Source organism: Tyto alba, unplaced genomic scaffold, assembly GCF_018691265.1.
Source record: "Tyto alba isolate M040663 unplaced genomic scaffold, T.alba_DEE_v4.0 Super-Scaffold_18, whole genome shotgun sequence".
Classification (NCBI taxonomy): domain Eukaryota; kingdom Metazoa; phylum Chordata; class Aves; order Strigiformes; family Tytonidae; genus Tyto; species Tyto alba.
In genome coordinates this window covers 8,831,302-8,859,243 of record NW_024881280.1, presented here as the reverse complement: position 1 = coordinate 8,859,243, position 27,942 = coordinate 8,831,302, and the positions used below count along the sequence as shown (strand labels likewise).

Here is a 27,942-nt window from a genome sequence, read left to right as displayed (position 1 = left end):
CTAGTAATTCACTTTAAACAGATATCCTTGGAAGAATACTTAGTAGTGATTCTCAACAGCAGAAGGAAGGTTGGAAGGAGTAAGGCATGTAACTCACTTCACTGTTACTTTATTTCACTTACTTTCCAACCTCAGAAATAACTGTTAAAACTTTTCATTAAAATGCTTCAGACAATAATTACATCCTGTCAGAAGCAGTGCTAGGCTTAAACATAAGAAGCAACCATCAATTAAAGCTTAGAAGCTGATAAAAAATAGCATCTATCTCAAAAATAGGGTCTGTCTCTCTTCTCACAGATGTGAAAGATCTATTTGCTACTGTTCTACCTGGATTAACTCGGCTGCATTAAGCACGGCAGCGTTTAGGCTGCCAGTTCCTGGCGTGGAGGCTGATGCTGCCTGCTAGAAGGGGCTGACAAACAGCTCTCCAGATTGAAAAAGAAACCAGTGGGTATGCACTTGGTAGTCAAGAGTGGAGTAGCCATGATTTGCTCTCACACTTGCTGTTCCCAGAAATCTGCCCTGGAGGGGACACACAGCAGCAGGCGGGAACGACTGACCAAGCACTGTGGGGGCTGCGTCAGCAGGAACATACAAATGGGCTGTTATGTTACCTTCAGTTGGCAAAAATGGTGACCATCCTTCTGTTGCCCAAGAGTTAATTTACTGAATTATTTACTAAATACCTCCTTATCTTGCTAAAAGAAATTAAGTAAATTTTGCCCTTTTATATCCACAACCCCAACTGATGGCATGTTCGGGTTCGACTCAAAGCAGAGTTGGTTATAAAATAATATAGTTGACCAGTGTAGGAAATGAAAAGGGCAAACAACTTGAGCTGTGAAAAGCGATGACTGATATGGAAAGGGCTGTGGGAACAGGCAGGATGTAAGGGATGTGGGACTTGGGATGTCTCCTAGTTTTGAAAGGGAAGAAGGCATCAGGACACACCAGGTCTGTTGGCAGAGATGGTGGGAAAAGGAGGCAAGGAAACATTAAGGTGAATTGTAAGAGCATGGGGGAGTAAACATGATGTGGGATGGATAAATGCAGAATTAATCCCATTAAAATTAAAAACTTGCTTTATAAATACCAAGCTCAAATCTTAGCCAGATACTGAAGAAAAAATTACTAAAATACGTGTAAAGGAAGACAAACCTTGGCAAGAGTTGGGAGATGTGGAGAAGCAGATCTCTCCATAAGCAGAGCTGTTTCACTGGTCTGGCTTTAACCAATGACACTCAATCATCGAAAAATGCCAATTCTTTTGTAAAAAAAGACTTTTTTTTAAGTGGTACTTGCAGAGAGAGGGGAGCAATAACATAGAAAATGTTTCTGCATGAGTCTAGCTGCTGCCCTAAGCCAGTATTGCACTTAAGTAGACCCGTGCCTTTTCAAAACCTAAACACCAGCTTCAAAACCAGCTATAGGAGAGACTCCCGTGCTCCCACACGACAGCCTTTTACTACTGCACAACTGACTGGCACAACCTGCTCAAACCTGACCTTCAATGGCTGGACTGTTTGGCTAGTCTGTTGACCTTCCCATACAGACTGCCTCATTTCGCATTGTCATAAGGGCTGGAAGGGGAAGTGTCTGTAATCACTCTGGGTGGTGGCTCCTGTGTTTGCTTTTATGAGGCAGCTGACGATAACCTCTGTGTCTGGTGTATCTGCTGATGCTGCTTGTCAAACTGGCCCAGATCCGCTCTTGTCAAGTAGTCCAGTCTCATAACAGTGGCATTTCCAAATACTTACATTAAACCCCACGCCAGTGAGCCACAGTCTCTCCCCATCAAGTTATGATTTTTTGGTGCAAGTGAAGGCAGACCTTAAGATTAATGCCTAACTGAAGCTAGCCCAGAGCAGATAGTATTTGGCTTTTTTCCCCAAAGATACAATCCTAGGGCTATTACTTGTGCCAAAAAGAAAAGCTATCCAAGTTTAAAATAGTGCTTTAAAAGAAAAATTGTAGGAAATGTTGGTTTGGAGGTGTGGGTGGGAAAGATGTTCCTTGATTTGACTGGATTCAAGTGAACATTTTAAGTCATCCAAACTTATTTCCCCTCAACCTCTCAATGAATTCTCTGAAGAAGTTGCGTCTCCTTTCAGTTGATGCAAATCTCCCAGTCGGCACCAACACTCAGGGCTAAATTTTCCAGTGTCAGTGCAGAGGTCTTCGTATCGTATGTGAAAACCACTTCTTTTTCTTTCCCATCTGGACAGGACAAGAATGTTTATTATATGATTTAAGAAGAATCATTCTGAAACACAGTTACACATGACTCCCATTTTTAATTCAGACTGTCCCTGCCACTGGTGGAAAGGATTGATCAAAAAAGAAATAGTAGTAAAATCTGCCCAGTATACACATAAGAATGCAGCAGAAGTGGAAAAACTATTTTTTTTTTTTTTTCCTGACCTATCAAACTATGGAACTAGTCAAGGATTTTTCTGAAAAAAATAACCCTTGTTTCAGCATACGTTTTCCTCCAAACACCCTAAAAGTCCTCAAGATTGACAGCTGGAGGCAGAAAGTCCATGTCCACATGATTCCCAAAGTGAAGGGACGTGCTTGGAAAGCAGCCAGAAATTACAAGCCCTTTTTGTAGATGCTACCACCTACCCATATGGGATCCCTCACAACTTCTAGAGATCCCCATATAGTCAGGAACTCCAGACACTTTTGAAAGAGCAAGAGAACTGAAAAGGAATTCTGGTTTTGTCTGCAAGTTTCCTGTTCTAGACCAGGCAGGCTTACAGATCTGAGCAAACGGTCCTTCATTTGAAATGCTGTCTCTGTTCATATTCTGTGCAGGACAAAGTTATCTGAACCTGTTAACTCCGAACTGCTTTTACTGATGTTTCTATTCTTTCACTTACAAAGGAAGTGTTCTTCAGTTCTGCATGTAATATTAGCGGTGAGTAGCTGCTGGCTCCTTTCACTAAATTCTGTCCTTGATATCATAAAAGTAGAAAAGAAAACAACAAAGATGCTCCCTACACTGTAACACCTCATTTATAGAGCTGTCAGTTTGCCACCTCTAGTGAATGGGAGCAGAGCAACAGTATTTCAAAAAATGGTAGTAGAATAGAAGTCAGTTCATTACCCTTGGAACAAGCTGTCACAAAGGCAGGTTGCTGTCCAAATCCCAGAATTATCACCCGCTCAACCACACACGTTGTGTGGTATTGTCCGCTTTCATCGCTGCAGCTGAAAAAAGAAAATAATTGCATATACATTAATTTTTGTCCATCAGTAGAAGTTCAGCAAGATACAGAGAAAGTACTACTTCAGCCTCACTCTGGAAGTTCCCTATACTGGTTTCCTTTCCTCTATTTACCTTTCTCTTGAAACAAGTAAAACTTTATCCCATTATCAACTAATTTTTTACTGCATAGAAGATTTCACAAAGTTAAAGGAAAAAAAGTTTTAGAAGATATTTTGTGGCAAAAAGCATGGCTTTGACAACCATAAAAGTTCTGAATTTTTGCCAAACAGTAGTTAAAACTCCTAAGTGTAAAGCTAATGTTAGCATTTTTTAAGATGTTTTAATCTGAGGTACAATTACCTTTCATATTGTAGCTGCTTTAATGTTTATCAAAAAGCTCTAAAAAAAACTCAAATCAAAATGAAACTTTCATTTCCAGAGTGAACAGAACATTGTATCATTGATCTCAGAATTACTCTTTTCCAACTTTTGGATTTGCTCGTAATTTAGCAACATTTTTCTCCCCCATCCCGATGTTTTAAGTTTTTCAGATTTCATATTCCAGATAAGGGATCCGAAGCACACTTTTAACTACATTATCCAAGCTAGTCTAGAGATTTGCTCTGTGTTAAATTTTGTAGTTTTAGGACCACCTCCTGAATATTTTTGAACCCTGAAGGAATAAAGAAATGCCTGTAAAATCACCATTTATGCACTGCACAGCCCCATGGGCAACATACCTCAATAGCGAAAGTGTCACAGTGACATATTTACTACCTATTTCCTTACAAGCAGCTATGGGTATTTTTGGCTTTTAGGTTGTTTCACTCAACCTTTGCAGGCTGTGATTCCTTGTTCTTCCTTTCAAGTGCTTTTCTTGTATATTTTACCATGCTAATACATATGGTGCATTTGATGACTTTTGGAGACCACATGTAATGGTGTCCGTTTGTGGTTCCCACATAGTATCATGAATATCTCAAGTTGGAAGGGACTCATAAGGATCATCAAGTCCAACTACCCGCTCCTTGCAGGACTGCCTAAAACTACATTATATGACTAAGAGGATCGTCCAGACAGTCCTTGAACTCTGATGGGCTTGGTACCTTGACCACACATCCCTGGGGAGCATGGTGCAGTGACCGACCACCCTTTCAGTGGAGAAGACCTTAGAAAATACAAACACTCCAGGTGTTGCCTATTTGCAAATCTCCCAGTTTACCTTCTTTTGTCTCTCTGATAGGCTTTACTCTTGCTGATGACTTTCTGCAGATCTCAAATACAAAGAATCTCCAATTTGACTAGACTACAACAATATGAGACAATTCAATATTTCATGTGTTGCTGCCCTTTAACTTACGTGGAACATTTGTTTACCTCTGCCATTTTATGACAGATGCTGCATGCTCTGTGATTTCACTAAGCACTAGATGAGACTAATACTTCTACATTTGTAAGGCAGCCTCATGAACTAGAAAAGGCATTTCCAATGACAGTGTGCTGTTGGCTTTAGTCCATAGTTACTGCTACCTGGAAGAGAGAACGTTCTTGTGGAAAGTGAATTTCCGATACAGGAACTGCTTCTTGTGGAGATACTGAAATGAATGCCCATCGTCCAGGTAGAGCTCACCTATTGCACAGGCCTGTGAAACACACCAGATGGAGTACAAATTAACAGCAGCTTCTAGCGCTGGACAACGATACTAAAAATGTCTCACTGTATGTTATGCTTCATAGTGAAGGGTGTGTGTTTATTTTTCTTCAGTGACTTGTATCCCCAAAGGCTCAGAGAGTCCAGCTCTGAGAGTGCCTGAAGACTTGGACATCCTGGTTTTGTAAACTGATGTGGGTGCCAGGTGTCACCTCATTTATTAGAAAAGACAGCTGTAGGAAGCTCTCTCTGTGTCCCCAGTAGGGAGGTGGTGGCCTGCTCGTTCTTCGATTCTTCTTTCAAGGGACTAGAGGAGGGCTGAGAAAGGTCAGAAAAATGTTCTGCCTCTGCTATACTTGAATAGTCTCACTTTGAGGGAGCAGTGGGAGGGAGGTGGGAGCCCCCCCCCCCAGAGGAGAAGTGGAAGAGAGCCTGAACAGGCAGCAAGGACCTAAAAAGTTCAGATGGAGTAAAAGACAACTCTGTAAAGGGAACACCATCTCAGAGTACCTCTGTGTCCAGGGCCACGTGGAGTTTGTAAGAAATATCTACCATCCATTCAGTGGATTTTCCAGCCTTGGTCTTCAGAGGTATCACAGTACCCCCCCGCTGGAATACAGGAATCTGCAAAAAACAAAGCCAGGGTAGAAAGGTTCATGTACTCTGATCTTGTAATTTTAACTTGGAATGGGGATAACTGAAGCTTGCTTTTACCAAAGCTCAGAAATCACCTTTTACCACAAGTACATAACGAAAACTATTCAAGTAACAATGGGAATAGTAGTAATCTTCCTGTATGTGTACAAACAAAATATCTTTGCTCGAAGTCACCGTCTCATCACCTCACTTTTCTCTACCACCAGGACACATTTAGTCTTCTATCTAACAACAAAGGAGATGGGACTTTTCTTCTCTACAAAAGGTACTTTAGATTACGTTCCTATAAGGAAAATGAAATGTCACTTTCCTGATTTTGAATGTTGACAAAACAAAAGCCTATTTGTTTTTGGTTTTTTTTTTTTTTTTCCTGCTCGGTGGAATTAGTATTTTAAAACAAAAACATACATTCTCCAGTGTTACTGGGATCTTCAGAGTGCCTGGATTTTCCATTCGTTTAAATTTTCGGAAATCATACCAAATCTAAGAAAAATAAAAAAAAAGAATGAGCATGACATATATGGCAAGATCTCTTCCCTTTGCAGATGCAGTTACTCTTCTGCTTAACCTTACTGTCACTATTCCTAACAGCCTATTTGATGTGTAAGAAATCACATTTACTTTTTAAATCAAATGACCTTCCAGATGGAAAGAAGAAATTATCATTCCTGAGGCACAAAAATAAGCTGATCTTTACTGTTTGCATAACATCATGTACATCTTAAAGCATCTGGAAGTGCAAAACAATGAAATACCTTTTTTTTTTTTTTCAGTCTAGATATGCTAAGTTCCAGAAGAAGCATATTTAAATTGGAGTGAAAATTAACAAAAAAAGTTGCTGATAACAGGTGGTTGTCCCGACAGCAGGGTTGTTTACCTGGTGTGCAACATGCCAATATACACACAGAGCAGAGGTATTTTATTTATTTCATGTTTGTGCAAAGATGGGTGCTATGTGGTAATTCCACAAAGCCAGCACACCGTACACTGGCAACAGACATATTTATACATGTCAGACTACAAGAATACGTTTGTTGTAGTGACCATTGGTTTCTTTCTTATCACTTTGTCCCTCATTGTTTAACAACATGCCTTGTCTCGATTTGAAGTTAGTGTCTTATTTTTCTGCTCGAAGGGTGGGTGGGGGCAAATCTTTTTTGTCTTGAGTCAGTGGTCGTGATCTCCCTCTGCTGCCTTTACCTTTCCCCTAGTTACTGTAGATTTTTTTGCTGACTTAATGCTTCTTTAGAAATTACTCAACTTTCAGCACCTTCTGGGCAGGATGTTCCCCTGTTATCAGTCCTTCAAGGGCCTAGTGGTTAGTAAGGCCTGTACTGTTTATACAAAGTACCCAGACTTACATATTAAAGCCATGGCTTCCTGTCCTCCTTAGAAGAGTAAATGCAGTATATCTGACTCTAAGTTGAATAGTGTCACTATTACCTAGGTACTTATCTGGACATACAGTTTTATATAGGTAACAAGGTCACAAAAAAAAGCCACATCTGAAACTTCCCATGCACCACACTTGCCAGCAGGTTTAACTGCTTTAAGCATGCCAGGCAGTCAATTACCACAGAGGTCTTGATAAAAATATTTTTAACTTGTTTGGAGAACCTAGTCAGTTTTTCTCCTTGTATTGATAAGAATTCTATACAGCCTCAGGTGTATTAGTGGAGTCATAAGGCTCTGCATGGTTGCAGACACTCCCCTTTGCTGCTGTTTTTCCTCTCATTCCTCTCCAGTCTCAGGCTTTCCCTTATAAACTATTTCCCCCAAATTCTTTCCTTTCCTCCACCTCTCGGCTGCTGCAGCCAAATACTCTTTATAGGAGTGGAGGACGGTGCCATCCTGTGGATAAGTAACTTCAGAGAGGAATGGATCTCTACATGTCACAGTCTTTGCTACACACATCCCAGGCTACTGAGGCTTGTATTTCCTTGTTATAATTTTCTCTCCCCACCTCTTCTCTCTGATTTTCTTATGACCTTTCTTCAAAGATCCCTTTTCTTCCACATAAAAGAGAAGTTTAACCCAAAGAGAAATACATGAAAAAAGGGAACTGACAATTCAGTGAAGCTGTTTTTTGGTGTTCCATGGGAAGCAGCAAGCCTTGTGGGGAGATTTAAATCATAAGAGACCTGAGATTTGTGTAGCAGCTCTTGAAGAAGTAACAAAGTAAATTTACTCTTAGCCAAGCATGCGACATATCAAGATGGAAGGAAGGTTCAGAGCGGCACAGAATGACTGGCCAGCACCTGATAGAGTGGCAAGGCTCAGCAGTTATGAGATGCTGAGCTGGAAGCTTGCTGTACAGAATATTTCTTTGCACTGAACAGTTGAGCAGCTTCGTGTTCATCCTCACCTCCTCTGATCCTGGAAGCAGAACACTTACTGCCTTGGCCTCCTTCTCCGTGACTGGATGTACCAACAAAGCGTTTCCTGGAGAAAAACATGAACATGGCTGTGATCCTCAAGGCTGCATCTCATTGGAGCAGAAGCTATATGCTCTGGGGTTGTCAGCCTCCCATAGTTACTTTAGGGGCTTACTTGGGCATGCCATGGGCTTAGTTAGTTAGGTTCACTTTCTACTGGAAAAAAAGGCATGTGTAGTGAGCTGGTGGCTGATTGGGTCTTGTTCTGTTATGACAGTGGGATGCAGCTGGGCTACACTATATATCCATCAGCTTGGAGGCACTTCTGGGTCCCTCATAGTCTAAGAGATGACTGCCTGTTTGCTCTTTAGTTGAACAAAAAAAATGAGCTTTTCTAACCAAGAGTGGAATACAGGAATATCTTTGAAAAAACAAACAAACAACCCCTCCCCCCAAACAAAAAAAAACAAACAAACCAAAACCAAAACCTGCTTAAGGTTATTGCACTGGCAATGGTTCTATTTTACCCCTAGAAAAATACATGCGTGTATACAGGTAGTACAGTTTGATCAACTTCTTCTCTCTTTGCCCACTGGTGATGCAAGCTGAACTCAGAGTCCTCTGAAATGCTCTTCTTCACCACTTAGCTTTGCTGTTGTGTTCTGCCGACCTTGGTCAGACTTTTGCATGAGAAGTGAATGTGCCTTCATCTGAAAGCCAGTAGTAGGCACTCTTGAGCCCAGAAGTAACAACAGTATAATGAAATGCAACATTCTGCTGCCATTCTCTCTTCCTGTATAGGCTGAATGGTCTTTACACAAACACACTCCTCTCTCAAGCTTAATTTCTGAGAAAACTGACTTTAGCAGCCAGCCGTATCAGAGTAAAAAAACATCAGCTTTGGCTGGTAGTTGTTTGCTACTGTCATTTCTGAAGCAAACTGTGGTCTTAGCTGCTACACTGAACTTCCACGTTTCAGGTCAAAACCAGTCATGTTCTTTCAAAGTGACTAGTGAGACTGAACTCAGTTTTTGCATCTCCTATGACCCCTAATTTCAAAGTGCTGTTAAAACCAGGTCCCTTAAAGAGGTCTCGAGTTCTATATTTAGTTACAGCGTAATCTGTAAAAGTCTTGGGCAGAGTTCTCATGTTTTCTTTTTGTCATGCAATACTCTTATCACCTCAAAAATATGAGAAGACACCTGCTTACCCAGCATGTACTCATTTTCCACACCAAAAGTTTCTATTTTCCCTGGAAACTCTACCCAGAGAGGCCTGTAGAAAGAAAGATAGTGGGATTCAGTTAGTTTCTCCTCTCCTACTAGCCTGTTCAAGGCCACCTGGCATTTTCTGGCTCTATTTTCCCATTCTCTTTACAAGGTACAGTTATCAAGAACTGCAGGTAGGGAAAGGTCCTCTCTCTGCCTTGGAGTACTCCTGAGTCACTGTTGAGAGTTCACAGTACAACATGGGTTAAGAGACTCCAATATACCTATGGTTTGGCCTCCTACAGCCTTACTTTCTTCCCTCCTGCCTTCTTCCTTACAAAGGTGAACTACACTATACCTTCCCTCTAGCAAAGGAGAGATGTACAAGCCTGTCACAGTCTACCAGCAATGCTGACACCTGATGAGCTAGTCCCTGCAGCGCAGTCCTTCCTGTTCTCAGCAGCTCACTACTGCTTTACAGCATGTCTCCTCCTGGTCACGTCTGAAAATGCTGCACCAGAAGTTTATTTTCTGCTTCTCCTCAAAAAAAAAAAAAAAAGAGTAGTGCAGTAACGATCTGATTACAGAACAGGAGTTGTATATTTAAAGTTTAAGAGATTATGACAGTAATAGCTCATTCAGAGACAGGGTCTGGGTTTCCTTACACAAAAAGCCTGGCCTACCCGCTCACTCATAGGTAGCCACTTGTTCACGGTTAGCCCTGCTGTTCGTGTGCTTGCTAATGAGACACATTTTCCACTCTGTTTGTCTCAGTGAGAAAAATACCGTGCTTCCTCTCTAATTCTGTACCTACTGCAGCAAATTTAACATAATAGTAGTTTTATTTAATCTCGTGGGCAGTGCACCTGTCAACATAAGCTTCATTTCAAGAAAGACAGAAACCCACTGTCTATGTCAGTGCATACGACATGGGTATCTATACCTATACATGTGCAGACAGATGCTTCCACTATGTCTGTAATGCAAATCATCTTCAAAACTCAAATCACTCAACCCTTGTCAGAAAGACCTTTGTGTTTTTAAAATGTAGGAGATGTACTGTATTTGCACAACAAGCAGTAAAGGTAAATATGGTGCAAAAGGACAATTCTAGGGCAACCTCAAAGACACAGCAATACCAGGCAGATTAATCACATTCACCTCTTGCTTAAAGGACTATTGCATTCAGTTCCACTTCAGCCCTTTCTTCAAGGCTAGAGAGCAGCAGAATAAGATTATTTTCTAATTTCATTTCCGTTCTAGATTATTATATCCTCTATTTAAAGAAAAATTGTAAGAAATACTGCAAACGATCTAATTACCAAGATGAAATAAACTTTTAAACAGTAACAATTCAGCAGTAACAAACTTCCATGATGGGCAAACTGGCCTTTATGTTTTTAGGTTAGCAAGTTCAGAGTCCATTAAGCTGTTTTAAGTGTGGGTTGGAATGCTACATGTTCTTTATCATGATGAGAAGTCTGCAGTCCACAGTACTCTCAAAATATGTTTAAAGACTGTGCAGTGTTTACTGAATTAGTGTGTTCCAGATGTCATTTGGGAAAAAAAACCAAAAAGTAGTTTTCCTGCAAGAACTGTACCAAAGCTTGCAGAATGCATGAAAACAGAATTTGGTAATTTCCGTGTTTTTTTTCTTTTTCAATATTTAAATAGGTAATTGCAAAAATACGAGATGGTAATGTAACTTCTCTCTTCCACGTAACTTTCTGAAGATAATCACTAAACCTCCGGACTTATGCTCTTACCTCATAACCGGTTCAGCTGCTGTGTGTGCCCGATAGAAGAGGGTGTATAAGTATGGCAGGAGGATGTAGCGTGCTCTAATGGCTTCCCTTATGATCTGGGTGTTCTTCTTCCCAAAGAGCCATGGTTCTCGCCGTTTACTCTCCATGTTAGAGTGACCTCTGAAGAAGGGCTGGTAGGCTCCAGCCTGATACCAGCGAACAAGTAATTCTGGTTCTGGATCTCCAATAAACCCTCCCACATCAGCTAGATATTGCGCAGACAAATAAAAATACACGTTTTTGGAAATGATTCTGAAAAATGTGAAGTTCTCCTTTAACCAATATTCCAAGTGTACTAATCCATGCATTTCACAGCGTGCTTGCAGTTCTGCTGTTGGGCAGCTCCTTGTCCAAATACGAGTGGAAAACTGGGGCAACAAGTTATACTTTAATAAAAATCTCAAAAGAGCTTTTGGAGCCTAAGTGAGTGCCTTCCCCAGTGACAGAGGGGCTGTCACAGTGATGCTGCAGAACACCACCTGAGGACCGCTGCTCCAGATGAGATGCGAACACTACATAAGAGTTAGAGGGGAAATGATGGCAAGAGCTAGGTTATTGGCTTCTGAAACCAGACTATCTGTGAAACTGCCTGGAAATGCACTGGACTGTGAAGCTTTCACCATCTGTGTTGAAGTCTATCTTGGGATACAAGGTTGGTAGCACCAGTGATTTATGCATAGTGAGAAACTCCAGCTAAACACCTTACCTCCACAGAATGAAATCCCTGCCATGCTGATGGTGAGAAGCATTGGAATGGATATTTTCAAGTAACTCCACTCTGCTGTGTTGTCTCCAGTCCACACTGCCCCTAGAAATACCCAGTTTCAGCATTACACAGGAAGGTTAGGCGTATGCTTCAGTTTATGCTTGCAGTTAAGGAAAGAAGACAAGAACAGTCATGAAGTACTGGTGAACTGCTGTTCACTGCAACTTTTTTTCTTTATACAGGCACCCTCCTGAAACATGCAAAAAAAGCAGGCAGTGGTTTGTCACAGGATACAGGTTGTTATTCTGCCTTTAACTTGTAGACACTGTCAGCCTGTCTTGATTTTTTTTAATCGCTTGCACTTTAGGAGCTCACCATGCCAGTATTTCTAAGATAGTTTCTGTACTCTCTAGACTTACCTACTACCTGCCAAATTTAATAGAATAAAGCAGCATGGAAGGCATCCAGCTAGTCCTTACTTACCATATTTTTGTGATCCAGCAAAGAAAGATCGTGTGAGGACAAATGGTCTCTCTTTTCCTGAAGAACGTCTGATGAGTCCTTCTGCAGTTGCCATTTGCTGAAATTCATGAATATAAAAGACAGGAAGACAAATTCTACCATTAGGATATTTGCTCTACTGCCTTTTTAGCCCTTCCAAGGCAGGAAATTTAAGAAATCTGTACCCACAAATAATACCTATTATTCAAGCAACACTTTCTTATTAGAATATACTTGAACATAAAAAGTTATTAATATTGTATGGTAACAGCCACTGTCATTTACATTGTTATGGTAGAAAGGCACAGATGATGTCACATTTTCTCGTGACAAATCACAGAGTTTATTTCAAATATAGCAATATCCAGCACAGCAGAGTTTCAGTCCTTGATGGAGGTTACAGAACACCTACTACTGTCTAAATTACCACATTAGACATACTCCATGAGAATAACTGCTGGTTTGTGTTTCCAGATACCCTACCTGGTAGAATCCATAGAGGTTGTGTACTTCCCGATGCTCCCAGTTGTTGTAGTGCACAGCATCTTTCTGCATGGTTAATTCTGCCCCTTTGAAGACGGAAGGCTCATTCATATCATTCCATACAAAGAGGATATTGGTGGATCCCTATGACACAGGGTTGCAATTAGGACATAACAGAGCTATTTCTGTGACTTGGTGTGTTTATCTCTAGCGGGTGTCAGACCAGCCTGGGATATGAGTAGAAACTGCAGCAGCAAAGCAAAGCATGGTAATTATACCCCTGTGGTCACTTGAAAGCTGCCAGTCATTCATCTGAACTCTCATGGTGACCCTTCTGGTCAGGCTGGCAGCCTACAAGCCCACTTGATTTTTGCAGTTCTTACAGAAGTCAGTAGGTACTTGCTCTTCCTGCCTTCTGGTGAGGGAAAAGAGGCAGGGAAAAGAGAAGTATTAAATAGCCATGAGGAAAAAATCAGAAGGCCAGAAGAGAAAAGCTGGAGAGGAAAAGCAGCATGGGAAATGCCCACTACCAATGTCTACTAGGCGAGTGGTTTCAACAACTTGACTGCAAAGCAGAACTTTAGGGTGGGGTGGGGGGGAGCTGGAGGTGTCCAGCAGTGTCCACCCAGACACTTTCAGCACTAGGAAGGTCAGGCTGAAGTGACCGTGAGCTATGAGAGGGCACTTCCACATCACTCCTTGTGTGCTATCATGGTAGTAAAAGCTGAAATTGTAGCAGCTGCGTTAGATTCTTGGTTGCTAAAACACCTGCAGTTTGTCCATCCTACTGCTGCAACCAAGAGAGCAGGTTCACTGGTGGCATATGGGCTCCAATTCTCCTAGGGTAGACAAGTCCATGGAAAAAATCCTTCTGTGGTACTTCAATTTATCATGATATTTTCCTCTACGTTATGATAATACATCTACAAAAGCCACCAACTTGTTTAGCCAGTAGTTTATCTTCTCTAGTTTTCCCATTTTCAGGCTTTCTGGGATATGTAGATCAGAGCAAATAAATACACACCTTGTATGTTTTGAAGGCAAATTGATCTGCATACCATTTTCGCACTTCGGGATTGGTGAAATCCAGATAACAAGAGGACCCTGTGGATGTGGCAGAACACAGTTATTTACCTGATTTTAAGAGCAGGCATGCATTTGTCTTTGCACCTAAATACAGTAAAGTGTCATTGAGAAGCTGAACAACTACATCTTCCCATGCTACTAGGAGTTGTAATATGTCCTTGATTTTTCCCATATTCGTTTCTTTGCCAGGATTGTGGGCTTTCTGTCTGTAAAGAAGGGGGACAATCTCCTTCTCCTCCCCACAGTGAGATCTTCTCAGGAGAAATAACATGTCAAATTGCTATATTATGATTGAATCAAAGTCTTCAGTATCATGGTTCACTTAGTTTAATCCAGCCTACATAACGTGCTCACTGCAACAGACCAGACTGCATTTCTGTTACCCAAGACAAGCTGGGAAGTGGGATGGCTTTTCTGATCAACAAATCCAACTTTTTTAGCTCTAGACACTGGGACTGTCTTCAGATCCAACAGACATAACACAGGAAGTTGAACAGCTGAGGCAATTAGAACATGACTGTACCAAACAAACCACAAAGTATTTCAAATTATGAATATTTACAAAAAGTGCAAGGAATACAATAATTTAATTCCACTTCCATGGGTCCCAATTAAACTATTCTGCAAGATTTTTAAAATAAACAGCTTGAAATGTAGAGACAGAGTCGTTTTTTACCTGGCCAACAGGTGCCCTCAAAATCTTGCCCATTTCTATCTTTCACAAAATATCCCCTGCTTTTTGCCTGTGAATACAGGGTATACGTGGGATCAACCTTAATGTGGGGATCTACAATGACGACAAGCTGCCAGAATAAGAAAATAAACCACATCATTAGCATGAACTGTACTGAATAAAACAGTAAGAGTTCACTTTTGATAAAAGGCAGATAATGATTTCACTTCAGCTAAAGAAGGTAGCTGGGTCACTAATTTTAGAAATCAGTTACCAGTTCTTGTATATACTGTGCTAGACTTATGTACAACAGCTGAATTTACAAGGAGGGCATGAATTCACTCTTACTCCTCTGAAATGAGGGCAAAAACCCCATTGTTTCAGATAAAAACACTATGTTTAATTTTCTGCTGTATTTTGTGATTGGGAAAATATCTGACTTCCATGTTCATGTCCCCACTTAAAATAATTTGCCTTAAGACATTTAAATATATCTTAGTTTGTATAGCATACAACAGAAACACAAGTTTCTATTTTTTGTAAACAGCCAGGCATTGCATTTTGCAGTTACTTTCTGCTGCCATTAACTGCCTTGCTCTAAAGCTGGGAAAGTACTAGCTTCAACTAAGAGATGACAGAACTTAAATGCTATTTCAACATCCCTCGTTCACTGATTTTTGGCAAAGATAAAGCATTAAGCAATTCTACAGCTTTTAGATATTAAACGTGTACATTTTAATACCTCTCTCATTCCAAGGAAAATATTTAAGCTGTAAAAGCAGAAATAGAGTAAGCTAACTGCACATCATACCAGGACTTCACCAGAAGGAAAAAGCATGTAGTTTATGGTAAGTAATCGTATCAACATAAAGGACAAATCCCAGTTGGTATAAACAGAAAACATAAAGTATTATCAATACAAAGAAAAGCTGAAGCAAGGATAGCAAATACCAATGGTGAAAGCTCACGTTAAGCGAAATATTTTCTACTGTGCCCATCAAGGACAACACTGGACAGCTTCTGTAAGATGGAGCTCCACATGGGTCAAACTTAGCTTGGTGGTCAAGGTACAGAACAAACTATGAAACAGTGAAACAGCACAAGGACCTCAATTAAACAAGATAGCTTCGAAGAATCACCAGACTGCAGTGCAGTCTAATTTTCTCTGCTGTAGTAAACTGTTTCCAGTATCTGAAGTAGCTTGGTTAAAGCTAGATTGGGCAGCTTCACACTGAAAAGAAATATTTTCTTTCTTCTTGCTATATTATTTACCTTGCGTTTTTTCTTCCTGAGATTTTCTTGCATCTTTATGGGGTTCTCGAATTTTTTTTTGTCCCAAGTAAAATACTTCTTGCCATCTGTGTGCTCAATGTCCAGCCATATCACATCATAAGGAATGTCATGTTCATCAAAGCCAGCATCTACTGCCTTGACATCTTGCTCATCCTCATAATTCCACCGGCACTGATGGTAACCCAGTGAAAAAAGCGGGGGCAGGGATTGAGTGCCTAGGAAGAGTATAGGAATGAAGATAACACTGTTAATGCCTGTCAAGATTTTATCTCGAGACTCTAGAAAAGTTAACATGATTGATACGTATCTGTCTGGAGCTAGGGAATGCTGGCCTAAGTTGAGTCTAGAGCATGTTCTTCATACCAAAGTGACTGAACTCTTGAAACAATAAACATGACAATGAGCATAACAGCCAGAAAGAGCAGAGGGCTGTAACGATAATACAAGAATGAGAAGGAACGTGCTGTTCCATGATACTGAAGTGTTATTTCAGAAACCAATATAATTTTATTCTTCAATTTTTTCTGATGTAAAAATATTCTAGATTAGCTTAACCGTCATTAATGCAAACAATTAAATAGATTTTAACCAGTAGAATGCAATTCCTGTGACTGCTTGAGCCTGAGTAGTGTAAGCAGTCCCCCAGGTGTTGCAATACAAGGAGAACCATGGAATTGCAATTGTTAGGAATTCTTAAAATTAGAAGACCTGTATGTATGTACGCAGATGACAAAAGGGAGCCAGAAAACCTTCCTGAGTGTGCACTTCTGCTTGGCGAGATCCTCTTGCGATCTGGCTCCTTTCCTATTCCTGCTCAGCTGAACCACATTCTGTCCATAACAACAAACAATCATTGCTAACACACTGAAGAACTACTAGGGGTGTTTCTGTGCTTTTAATTCTCTTTAGTACATAAAGAATTTTGCTTTCATAAAATGTTAGTCCTTTTTTTTAGTCTCTTCCCGAGCCTCTTGCTTCTTTCCCATATCCACATGCTATCTCTGCTCCCTTCCCTGATGGACACATGGGACAATTACCTATCTTCTTTCTCTATTTTCCAGGATACATTACTCCATAACTTCAGTCTTTTCTCATTATAACGCAGCCTGTCTTGATGGTCACTGACAGTTCCAGCCCCCTTTCTCTCATCTCTTTATCTAAGGGAGCAGTTTCAGATAAGAGTAATTACGCTGGCTTCTCAATTAGGGCCAAGTTTGACCAGCTGCAGATGCCAAGGAAAACAAGGATGGAGGGAGGCTTGTCTTCACAAAGCACCAGCCTTTGCTCTACTAACTGAAGGTTGAGAACAACTGGCCTCCTGCACACAATGGGCTAGGTAAACATTAACCCACCCTTAGGTACAGCATGTTCCTCAGGAACCTCACAGGTAAATGTGCCACACTGACTCCAGTTATGGGAGTTAGTACCTGTCAGTTGTGCAAACTGCTTGAAGGTATCGAAAGCAGTGGGTCCCATCAGCAGGAAAACATCAATGATCCCGCTTTCTGACATCCAGCGCACATCAGTTCGAGGCACTGCTCTCTGCTTAGCAGTTTCTGCAGCAGATCCAGATGGCATGTGCTTTGAAGGAAACCAAGGTAAAACTGAATAGCTCTATCAGATTTTTGTTCAGTGAAGGAGCAAAGATGGAAACCCACAAAATTCACAAACACATACCTGGCCAGTATTAAGAATACACACTGAATGTTTCTTACGTATCCTTCACAAATCCTTTACCTTGCATACTGCTTATACAAGATAGAGCAGTAGTTAATGAGGAAAAATGGGTAATAAGGGGCAAAGTAATGAAAGCTTTTCAATAATTAAAAACTGTATATTTTCTGCAAGATCTTTGAGTAATATCTGTAACTATATCGTAAGTAATAAAGAAAATTAATAATATTAACCACATAATGATATGCTGGAATAAAGCAATAATTTTTTTTCTCACTGTTTCAATTTTAACAGAATTCCTATGTTTGTGTTTCAAGAGTTAAATGAGTTAATTTCTTGATGGTCAATTACATTTCACAGAAGAATGAGCCTGCTAGGCAGAAATGTATGGCAATTCCAAGAATTTAAAACCTCAGAAAAATTCCTTGTATCCAAGAGATTGTCAAGATTTTTGTCCACCCTTTTTTCTGCCTGCTACATCCCCGTGTAGACTTTTTCTGCTCCAACATTACATATTTCCTTTCTGCCTTCTCCTGTAGATGTTAAGATACAAGTTCTAGAATTTGATAAGGAGTCATCTCCTTGTTATGCTCAGTGGTTTAATACAAAAAATTTAGTAGTAGGGAAGACAGGAGGAAGAGACTGACATTTCTACATTAGGGAGCAAAAGATAAACCTCCAGTAATGTTGTTATGTTCCTGTTGGTCCTGTTCCAAAGTGTCTTCTTTCATTATTAAATTCTGAGGAACGTGAACAACTCTCACCTCAGCTACGGCCTTTGTACTAATATCCACCAGTGTTTCTGAAGAGTTCAGCCAGAAGATCCCCGAAGTTCTGTTAGGTTTGTGTGCTAAGAGAAGAGGCACTGAACCATAAATGCCTATTTTGTCATGTATCTTGTGGCCAAATACATCCAAATTATAAAGCCGGTAGGCATCACCATCACTAGGACAAACAAACAGATGCGTTTGTTACATGCAAGCATCCTGTACTAGGTCAATTTTAGCTCTGTTGCCATCCCAGTAAACACTGTATTATGGTCTTTGTTTAGCATCAAGAGCTGAAATGTGGACAACCTAGATTACTACTTCTTTGCTTTGGTCCTAGCTATGTGAATCAAACAGCATTTTTGCTGTGAGTGAGACTACTGTTCATTTGCTCAAAGTCCTAAAATATGAATTCTGAAGTCTCCCATCCTCCCATGGAGTTGCTCTTTTAAGAGTTCTGCTTAAACATGACCAATCCTGTAATTCAGAAAAAAAAACTGTATGGAAAATTGAAAGAGAACAGAAGGGGTCATTCATGAAATTGCAGAGTGGAAAGGGAAAGCAGAACAACTTATTCCATGTGGACAGGGACTATGATTCAGTTTGCTGCATCATTAAACTAAAATATACATTATATAATATACATATCTCAAGCTATTGTTGGCATTAAATTATTAAGGCAATGTTATAGCTCTCCTCTAAAAACTGATACTGCTTTCACTAGCAATCTGCCACCTTTACCTGGTGTTTTTGAGAAGAAGTGTTTCTGCGTGTTGTGGTAGTCCATAAACATGGTCAAATCCATGTAAAGAGAAGTCCATGCCTACAGAACTAGGACCTGTGGGAATAACATTAAAAGAGAACACCACAGAGTTCCATTCTCAGGCTTAGCTGAAAGCAACAGAGCAGAACAACCTACCTGGAAAAAAAAAATATCAAAAAGCAGCTTTTAATAATTAGCTCTTTCATACTTCCTTTCAACTTCACTTTCATTATTACTTCTGCGCTACAGAGGTAATGTTTTAAACATTTTATTGTATTTATTCTGAGTTTGATCTGCTTAAGAAGATAAAATGAATCACTTTCATAGAAAAAAAAGTAATAGTGGGTCACTTCTTTATTCTGTAGTGAAACTGCTTAAAAATACCTCCTGTTTCTATCCCTGTATCTACAAGCCAAGCTTTGCAGCACAGTGGTACAGCAGAGTGGACTTTAGAGTCAGAGTTGCCTGTTTTCTACTGCTCCTCTCTTCAGCCTCAGCCGGGGGAGTAGCATGCACAAGAGCCTCTGCCAGGGATATCATCTTGTCACACTACTGAATCCAGAGAAACTTCTGGCAGGTGACCAGAGATCCTGTAGACTGACAAGCAGTGGCTTCAGGATCAGAACCTGTCCCTACAGACTTTATTCCTCCAACAGAGAACCAGAAAAATCCGATGCTGACCTAATACACCAGATACCACATGAACAACAAGGGCAACAGTTTCCCGCCCCTCTGTGTCTTGGCTGTGAACTGAAGAAGGTTCTGCTACCAAAAGGAAGTTCTTCCAGACTTCCTTCTCCCTACTGCAGCTGCTGGGTAGTGCTGGTTGCTATAAAAGTCTGCATGATAGTGGTAATGGACAAAGCCAACCATCTCAATCAATGTAGAATACAACTGAACAGAAAGCAGATGGTCATAAATTTTGGTAATTAATAATTTCAATTGTATTTGAGCTACTGACCTACACATTTCTATAACCTTCTTACCCCCTAAGACTGCTCAGTAGTTTCTCTGTGACAATTATTAATACTTAGACATCATGATCTCTGATATGTCGTGAAAATAAACTGTAAATGAAATCAATGTTATGTGCCAATATTAAAAAAGAAAAAAAAAAAAAAGAACAGAAAAAGGAAATAATGTATCATGTACCAGTCAGCCAATGCAGATAGGGTTATGCTGTGTCAGAAATGGCACAGTGAGCTGACGAAGTGGGTCACATTTCATGTGCTCCCTCCTGAACTGTAATCTAATTAATATTTCCAGTACTGTCATCAAATGTTTTACCCATCACAGATATCTGGTAGGCAAGTTAAAAGCAGCAGCGAGCAAGACATTGATAAACATTAGCAGCTAAACTGAAAGTAGACAGAAATATGAATGAACACGGATATATACAAAGCAATACAGCTATGTTCAGAACTAGACTGAGACTTACCATGAGCTTTGATGTCTAAGAAAGTGCCAAATTTCTCCTGCCAGAGACCGAGGTCCTCTTGTTTCTTCTGCATAAACAGAAATAGCTAAGCCTAGCAAATGCAACTACTCACACCATGTATTTCTAAGAAAAATATGTTTATTTGCATGAGATTTGTACATTGTTAACTGCTTTTTTTTCAAAATGCGGTTAATAGAAATAAATCCAAAATGCAATTCAGATCCTGCTGCAGGAATTTACATTGAAGAACTGATGTGCTAGTGGAGCACACACATACTCTGCTACAGCATAAAAGTAATACCTGAGGTCTTGGATAGAATCACAGAAAGACAGAATAGTCCAGGTTGGAAGGGACCTCAAAAGATCATCTGGTCCAACCTTCTGTGGGAAAGGGAGCCTAGATGAGATTATCTGGCACCCTGTCCAATTGCATCTTGAAAACCTCCAGTGATGGGGACTCTACCATGTCCCTGGGGAGGCTGTTCTGCTGAATGATTGCTCTCACTGTAAAAAAATGTCGTTTTTCTGGATGTTCAACATGATTATAAAATGAAAGGACTGTATGGATGGAACCAAACAGGAAAACCTATACAAACAGAAACCAGCCCACTCCTCTAAAGAGTAAGACAACAAAAAATCTCTCCATACTCTCGAGAGTCCTGTGTGTGTAACTGGTACTTTTAGCCTCCTTCAAATTTTGAGCCTTGTGCCCTGCCATTCATTGTCCTAGAATTTCCACTTTCTGCAGTGTCTTTCTTGGTTTTCTTTTCATCCCAGAATAAGCGGACGTGGCCTCCTGCAGCTGTGTGACTCCCCCACAGCATACATGCTCCCTGGCAGAACTCAGAATTCAGACTCAAGTATGCTGAAGGCAGCATAGTTCCTGCCATTTATAACAGGACAGTGGAGTAAGCAGCCATCTGCTCCACAGGAGGTTAAAATGATATCATGGACATAACTCAGCCTCCTGTCCTGAGAAAAATGGTATGTACCTTTATGTACTGCCAAGACCTGGTCTTCTTTCAGAGAGAATCTTACCTCTGTATTAAGCGTGAATGTGTGCGGAGGCATACTTTTTGACTGTTATAAAACAAGTCTTGTTCTTCTGCGATTCTCTTTGCAATGAACAGGGAATTTGAAAATGACCAAATATCACCACAAAACTCCCTTTTACACATCTACTCCAAATCAACTGAGAGAACAAGAGAGAAATTCTAAATAAAAAGGCCACAGAAAAAGCACGTTTGAGCTAGATCTACCTGACTGATGCCTTCTACACCCCTGGTAAAATACATAAACCTTAATTCAACTATGAATTTGCAAAATATCTCACTATGAAATGCCAGGTCCTTTTTGAATTTCACTGGAAGGTGGTTAGACTGTGTTTCTAAACAGTACCAGAAGAAATGAACACGTGATTCTAATTATCTTTTCTACAAAATATTCATGCTGAAATTGCAGTAAGCATGGGTTACCTTAGAGGAATCACTCACTGCTGCCTCATTTTCTGCTGCAGGTTTTCTAGGAAAACCAAATACATAGAAATAATCAGTTTATTGTTAACATAAGGAAAGATTTCAAACAGAAAATTCATATAGCATTATGCATTGCCTTATACAAGCGTTTTGGTGTGTGACTATTCTGAAAATTGATGTCATAGGGGAGAGCTCTAACAGGCAAATAATTTTAATATTCAATGTCTTAAAATAACCTTCACTCTGTATTTGAGTAGGTTGACATCTTGGCCTTTCACATTTATTTCTATCTGCATCAGTGTTTTACCTGCCCAGAAGATCTCTACTTCTTTGTCATTCTCTGTTAAGGGCTCCCTGTTAATTACAATTTTTGAAATAATACTCTTCAGGATAGATGCTTGCTATGCTCTTTTTCTAGTTGTGACACATCTTGCACTGTGGTTTCTCACCCTTTGCAGTGGGATTGACCTGTAAAATCTTGCAGCTATATGGCACATCCTAAATTGAACAAAGCTTACTTCAGGAGCTTATATGGTGAATAAAACTTACCTAAAACGTAAGTTTAGACATAAAAGGGGACAAAACTAAGAACCTCATCATATTCCATCACTCATTCCCAAGAAAGACAAGAAGTACCAGGATACTTTAGTATTTTACAGAATTTGCCATTAAAAATGAGGTTAGCATTTTACACATGGCTGCTGCAAGGGATTAAAAGTCTGCAGTTAATTGATCTAGAATTTCTTTATTAAAATGTCACCACTGTACTTACTGGTATGAAGTAAAAAATAAGATATTTCAATCCCTAAGAGCTTCTATCACAGAAATTGCAATTCCATAGAGCTGTTTATCTTCAGCTTCAGCACAATCAGTACATACTATGATGCAATTGACAGATACTGTACCTATCACTGGGAGGTGGTTGTAGGTGCTCAAAATATAACAACCCATTGGAATTTATGCTCAGAACAGTCTCACCCTTGGACTGTAGCACAAGCTGGAAGGGGTTTGCTGTGACTTGAAGTTTGTAGTCCTCATTGACACTTGACAGTGTCAAAATACCTGCTTCCTTCTGGGATACGAAGAGTCTGGCAAATGAATAGCAACAGCTTTATATGAATCAGCAGCATGTGAAATCCACTGTAACTAAATAACAATTTGAAAGAAAAGATGGGCTGAGACTATCCACATACATTATAAAACCCTCAAGGCTAACACTGGGGCAAAGGATGACAGAAATAGATGCTGTGTTCATGAATCACTGCACAGTGCAACGGGTGGCTACAGAACTGCTTTCCCTTCACATTAACAGGTAATGCCATAGGTAAAAAATGATGCATCATAACAAGTAGGCTGTTTTCTGATTGGGTCTAATAGTCTCAAGTTTCTTATGTATATGCCAAAACTTTTTCCGATGTATTTAACACGAATTTTTGAAAGTAAATTAAGCACATGCAATTTTATTTTCTCTTCCTGTAACAACGCTGTATTGTAGACAGACAACTGTAGTGTAGCACAAATGAGGAAGAAGGGAAAACACTCTTGCAAATGAAGCTGTATTAGTTACTAAGGTGCTAAATCATCTTCCCATCACTTACCTCTGGGTGGTAGGTTCCTTTATAAGAACATCAGGAACTCTGTATCTTGCTCTGAGAGGAGAAACCTCATCAATTTTAAGCCTGAAAATATTGCCTTCTATTTCACAGATTTCTACTTGTAGAAGAACCTGGAAGCAAGCGAACAGATAAACTGGTAGTGATATAAAAATACCAACTTACTTTTCAACTCAACATCACCAAACACTTACTGTCTGAAAAAAAAAAAAAAAAAAAAAAAAAAAAAGAAGCCTGCTTTCTGATCTAATGTTCTTTAGCATTGCTGAGCAACAATCATCATCCATATGAATTTACAGCAGCAAATTCTACTTCTCCCCTCTGAAGAAGCAACTCTTTTTAAGTGGACTCTTTATCTTCAAGTCTATCCTGTCTAGGATTTTGCAGCCCTTCCCATAAGCAGTATGGAAAACAGGGGTAGTATACACTAATCTTGAAGTTTGGACAATTTCACTACTGTGTTGTCAATGTAAGAGCGGGATGCTACTGAGATGTGGGCTTTTTGCAAAAATGTCAGTGCTCTGTGTTCACTAGTAGTCACAGTGGTGCTGACACTGATGAACTGTGTCAGAAAGACTCCTCAAGAAAATGCATAATACTGCCCTACCTACTGTAACTTGCTGTTTTAGAGTTCAGGGAACTGGGAAGTCACTCTGTCCTAGCTCATACAAAGTAACTAATTTTTGCTCTGCGGAGGATCCCTGCACCACAAGTCTAATTTTTTTTTTTTTTTTTTTCTGTTTTTTCCTTTCTTAATCTCTCCTCCCATGAGACACAAAACTGGCTCGATAATTTTGGCCAGATACCTTCTCCCCCTGCCTGGAAGTCAATCAGCCCTGCTCTTTTCAAGGGCATGAAAGAATGAAAGAGCTGTAATACCAGAGGGATAGCGGGCAAGAGAGAAAAGATTAATCTGGAGTTCCAGATCCTGCTTCTTAGCAAATATTTTATATTATGCCAACTTTGTATAAACCCCCAAATAGTCTAGGAAGCCACAGAGCCTTCAGTTTTTCATCAACCATAAAATCTAGACAAAAACAAGGCTCTTTTTTCTGTGCTGACTGCAGGGAAGGTCAGGATTAACAAGAGGCAGAAAATAAATTTATGCACAGTATCTACATAGTGTGATGCTTAGAGGATAGAAGAGAGCTGTAGTTCTAAACTCCCATAATCGGAGGACAGGCTAGGTTGCCTATTCCCTGAGAAAATGTGATACCTGCTACACTGTTAGAGAAATAGAAGACACCCCTCTTCCTGTATGTCTTAAAAGTGAAGACTTCTTTTTCCTGAAAAACTGCCTTTGAGCAAACACAGGAATACAAATGTATGGTTAGGAGGTGCTGGAACATAGGTGGTCTTATTCCGTTACAGAAAAATAATTTATTATTTTGGAATAGTGGAAGAAACTCTGAATTAAAAGCATTTTTTTCAGATAAAAAGAGTTCTATTCATATTTTTCATGAAGTTGTTGAAGATTTTTTTAAAGTTCCTTAAAATATCTGTTCTCCTTGCACAGCCTCAAGCTGTCAAATAAATACTGACCCATAAGGACATCTTTAGGCTGATACTTTGCATCATATCTTAAATATCGATCACTGAAGAATCTCAAAACCTTACAATATTATCAGACTTGTTGCTAATATTCACTGCTCTTTCTGTAAGCACCCTCTTATGCTAGGCCGGATCTCACCTTATTCTCCTTATGAATAATTTGGAATTTGACATTCTCATCACTTAATGTGACTGAGTCCAACAATGCTCGATACAAGGATTTTCCAGGATGTAGAAGTTTCTGACGCCTGTCAAGACAGAAAATTATTTTTAGTCTCCCTAATTGGTGTAGCTTATGTCCCACAGAGGGACATAATAGTTAGACATGTTTACTTAATAATTTCGTCTTGAATTTTTTCAAATACAATTATTATCAGTGCTTCAAGTCAAGGAGGAAAAGAAGGAATATAGTTCTGAGCACACATACATTTTTATGAATGAGATGTTAGAGAGATGTGGTCACCCATCACCACTCTGTAGGGTTTCTTTAAACAGTAATAGTTTTAATTCAGGTGTCCAACGCAACTCTCAGTTATACAGTTACATTTTTATTCCTTCCATGATCCCAGAAATTTCAGCCGAATAATCTAGTTTTCACTTTCTGCCATATACCCCTGCTTGGTCTGCAGTCCCCCCAGGGAACAGCTTCTACATTCTGTGGCGATGAAGCAGTAAATGTTTGTAATTTGTAACTGCCTGAGGTTGTAACTGCACTGAGGAAATTGTTTTTCAACAAGTCTGCTGACCACAGAGTTTTGACTACAGCTTTTGGCCCTGATGATGTTTTTAGGAGAAGGACCCTGAAACAGAGGTTCTTTCAACTCTCTGTAGAATGCTCCTTGCTGAGCCCAGGTTTTATGAAATATCTGAAGATAAGTGTCTTGGAGGCTACCTTAAAGGGAAGCTCCTTCATTAGTAAACTGTCTTTGTTTCCTTGCAAACAGATATTGCACAAATGTGAGCAATTAGATACAGGATTTCTATTAAAAGCAGAGCAAAGACAGGATCTGATGCTTGCCAATGTGTGGCAACGTCCTGCTGAGAAATAAGATGTGTTAAGTTAAAATTGCGACAGGCTATAAAGGGCTGGTGTGGAAAGAGGAAGGAGTCCTACTCCCACTGGCAATATTTTATTTGGGGTTTTCTGAACATAATTTCCTGCAGAACAGAAATGACTGTCTGAAACTGTAACCCAGTATGCCAGTGACTAATTGGCATAACACTGGGCAATTGTTCCTTTCACTCAGGCAGCAGGGGATAGAAGACAAGAGACTAAAGAGATAGAATTTAGATTTGATGCTGAATTCTGGGCAAGGTACTTGCTCAACAGGACTGTAATCATGTATGCCATTGTCACAGGCTAACAGTTTCTAGTGAGAATTCTGTTGTTTTGAACCACAGATATTCAAGAAATATCTACAAGAAAACAACCTGCATCTGAGTGTACCTGTAGTTAAAATATTGCTGGGGCTTTGTCAGATGAGAGTACTGACTCGTCTGAATTTTAACAGAAGAGGTGGACTCTTACATCCAAAACCTTTTAAAATACGCTGATTTTTGCTTGCTGGCAGGTGAGTGGAACACTCACTTTGAAAGATAAATCCTAAAAGCAGCAGACTTCATGTGATTAAAAATCAGTATGTAACTACTTCCTGTATCTTTTAATATTACGAATGTTTTAAAAAAAACCCTACACTACAATTCTTCTTTTTACCTGTAAAAAGCAATCTGGTTGCATTCCTTAAAGGTACTTTTGTCCACAGCCTCATCTTGGACACTAAAAAGAGCAGAAAAAGAAAATGTTTAAATATATTTAACAAACACCTGCTGAATGATCAGATGGTAGGGGTCCTCAGGAGAGGTAAGGATTAAAGAGTGCAGACAACTGTGGTGACGTGTTGGACTTTGAACTACTGCGTTTGGATATGGAAAGAATTTCTTACACATTTAGTTCCATGCTAAACCATTTCATTTGAACTTTGATAATTTTGGCAAAAAACCTGAATCTGTGACTAACAGAGCTGAATTTCAGCAGGAGTCAATTCTTGGGGCTTTGAATTTTGAAGCCAGATCTCTCTTTGCAGTCCTTACAGTCAAATACTATGTTCCAGTAATAAAAAGGGAGAAAGAGGCAGGATTGGCAGAAAAGGGGAAACCTTGCACCCTTCTCTTCTACCTGCAGCGGGACTGATGTGGGAGAAGGCCTCTGATGGCCCTGCTGACAGCTTTATGTTACCTCTAGGCTTGAGGTAACTTTTAGATCCCTCAGGCAACAGAAAACTTGTGGCTTGCTTGAAAAAATGGACTGCCAGTAGTGTCTATCATCAAAACACTTCCCTGAACATGACGAGTTCAGACTCACAGAAGACTCATGGCACTCTTCAAGTGGAATAAGGTATTAGTACTGGCAGAGGAAGAGCTAATGCTTATAAAATACTTATTAATTACATACACGCCACATACAAAAATGTAGATGGCAGCCATAAAGCCTCGGACACAACTACCGTGGACTAAATATTAATAGACCTGGATTATTATTAGAGACCTCACAGCAACCATGCGTTCAAGCAATTTAACCCTTCCCATTTTTACCTGAAGGCGCCTTGAGGTTTTTGCACCGGGGCTGTGGGGCCGCTGCCCTACCTGCACCCGCCTTTCCCTGCACGCCGCGACACCCGGCCCACATCCCCGCAGGGCGGTTGTGCCCTGGCAGCGGCGGCGGGGACAGCCCCGCCACGGCCCCCACAGCCCCGCCACGGCCCCCACAGCCCCGCCGAGCCTCCCCGGCAGCAGCGGGAGCGAGGAGGGGGCCGGCCAAGGAGCCCACACCGGGCAGCGTTACCTGACTCCCCCCGGCGCGACCGCCTCCATGGCGGCAGAGCCCGGCGGGGGCTCCCCAGACGGAGAGGCGCTCCTCCCGTAACCGCCCGGACCCGGGGGATCGGGCGCTGGGTCCCCGGGGGCGGTGACAGCCCGGGCGCAGCCGCTCCGCCCCACGATCGCCCGCGTCCC

The 27,942-nt window shown here is 40.4% G+C and overlaps 1 protein-coding gene across 4 annotated transcripts; it reads right to left on the bottom strand.

Moving 5' to 3' along the window:
* Window positions 1-93: 93 nt before the first annotated feature.
* GANC (glucosidase alpha, neutral C) lies at window positions 94-27,919 on the bottom strand. Of its 4 annotated transcripts, none has more exons than XM_042790769.1 (24): window positions 27,773-27,919; window positions 26,645-26,707; window positions 25,070-25,178; window positions 23,365-23,492; window positions 22,672-22,854; window positions 21,767-21,812; window positions 20,292-20,358; window positions 18,832-18,928; window positions 18,088-18,268; window positions 17,077-17,230; window positions 15,629-15,864; window positions 14,360-14,486; window positions 13,622-13,701; window positions 12,598-12,741; window positions 12,097-12,193; window positions 11,614-11,715; window positions 10,869-11,112; window positions 9,105-9,169; window positions 7,885-7,961; window positions 5,928-6,002; window positions 5,373-5,486; window positions 4,739-4,854; window positions 3,110-3,213; window positions 94-2,217 (listed from the first exon to the last, which is right to left on the bottom strand). In XM_042790769.1, exons 1-24 carry the CDS (start codon window positions 27,799-27,801, stop codon window positions 2,108-2,110), a joined length of 2,748 nt encoding a protein of 915 aa, XP_042646703.1. In that variant the 5' UTR covers window positions 27,802-27,919; the 3' UTR covers window positions 94-2,107. The 4 variants fall into 4 exon arrangements, with proteins under 4 accessions (XP_042646703.1, XP_042646704.1, XP_042646705.1 ...); XM_042790770.1 differs by having other exon boundaries at window positions 4,742-4,854; XM_042790771.1 differs by lacking the exon at window positions 94-2,217 and having other exon boundaries at window positions 2,275-3,213.
* Window positions 27,920-27,942: the final 23 nt, after the last annotated feature.

What these genes read in the sequence shown, in the direction of transcription:
- GANC (XM_042790769.1), bottom strand. Translation starts at nt 27,801, where the DNA reads ATGGAGGCGGTCGCGCCGGGGGGAGTCAG. An exon ending in AACCAGATTGCTTTTTACAG is followed by an intron (nt 25,179 to 26,644) that starts GTAAAAAGAAGA and finishes CTGTCTTGACAG; the next exon opens with GCGTCAGAAACTTCTACATC. An exon ending in TCCCAGTAACACTGGAGAAT is followed by an intron (nt 5,487 to 5,927) that starts GTATGTTTTTGT and finishes TGTTTTTTGCAG; the next exon opens with ATTCCTGTATTCCAGCGGGG.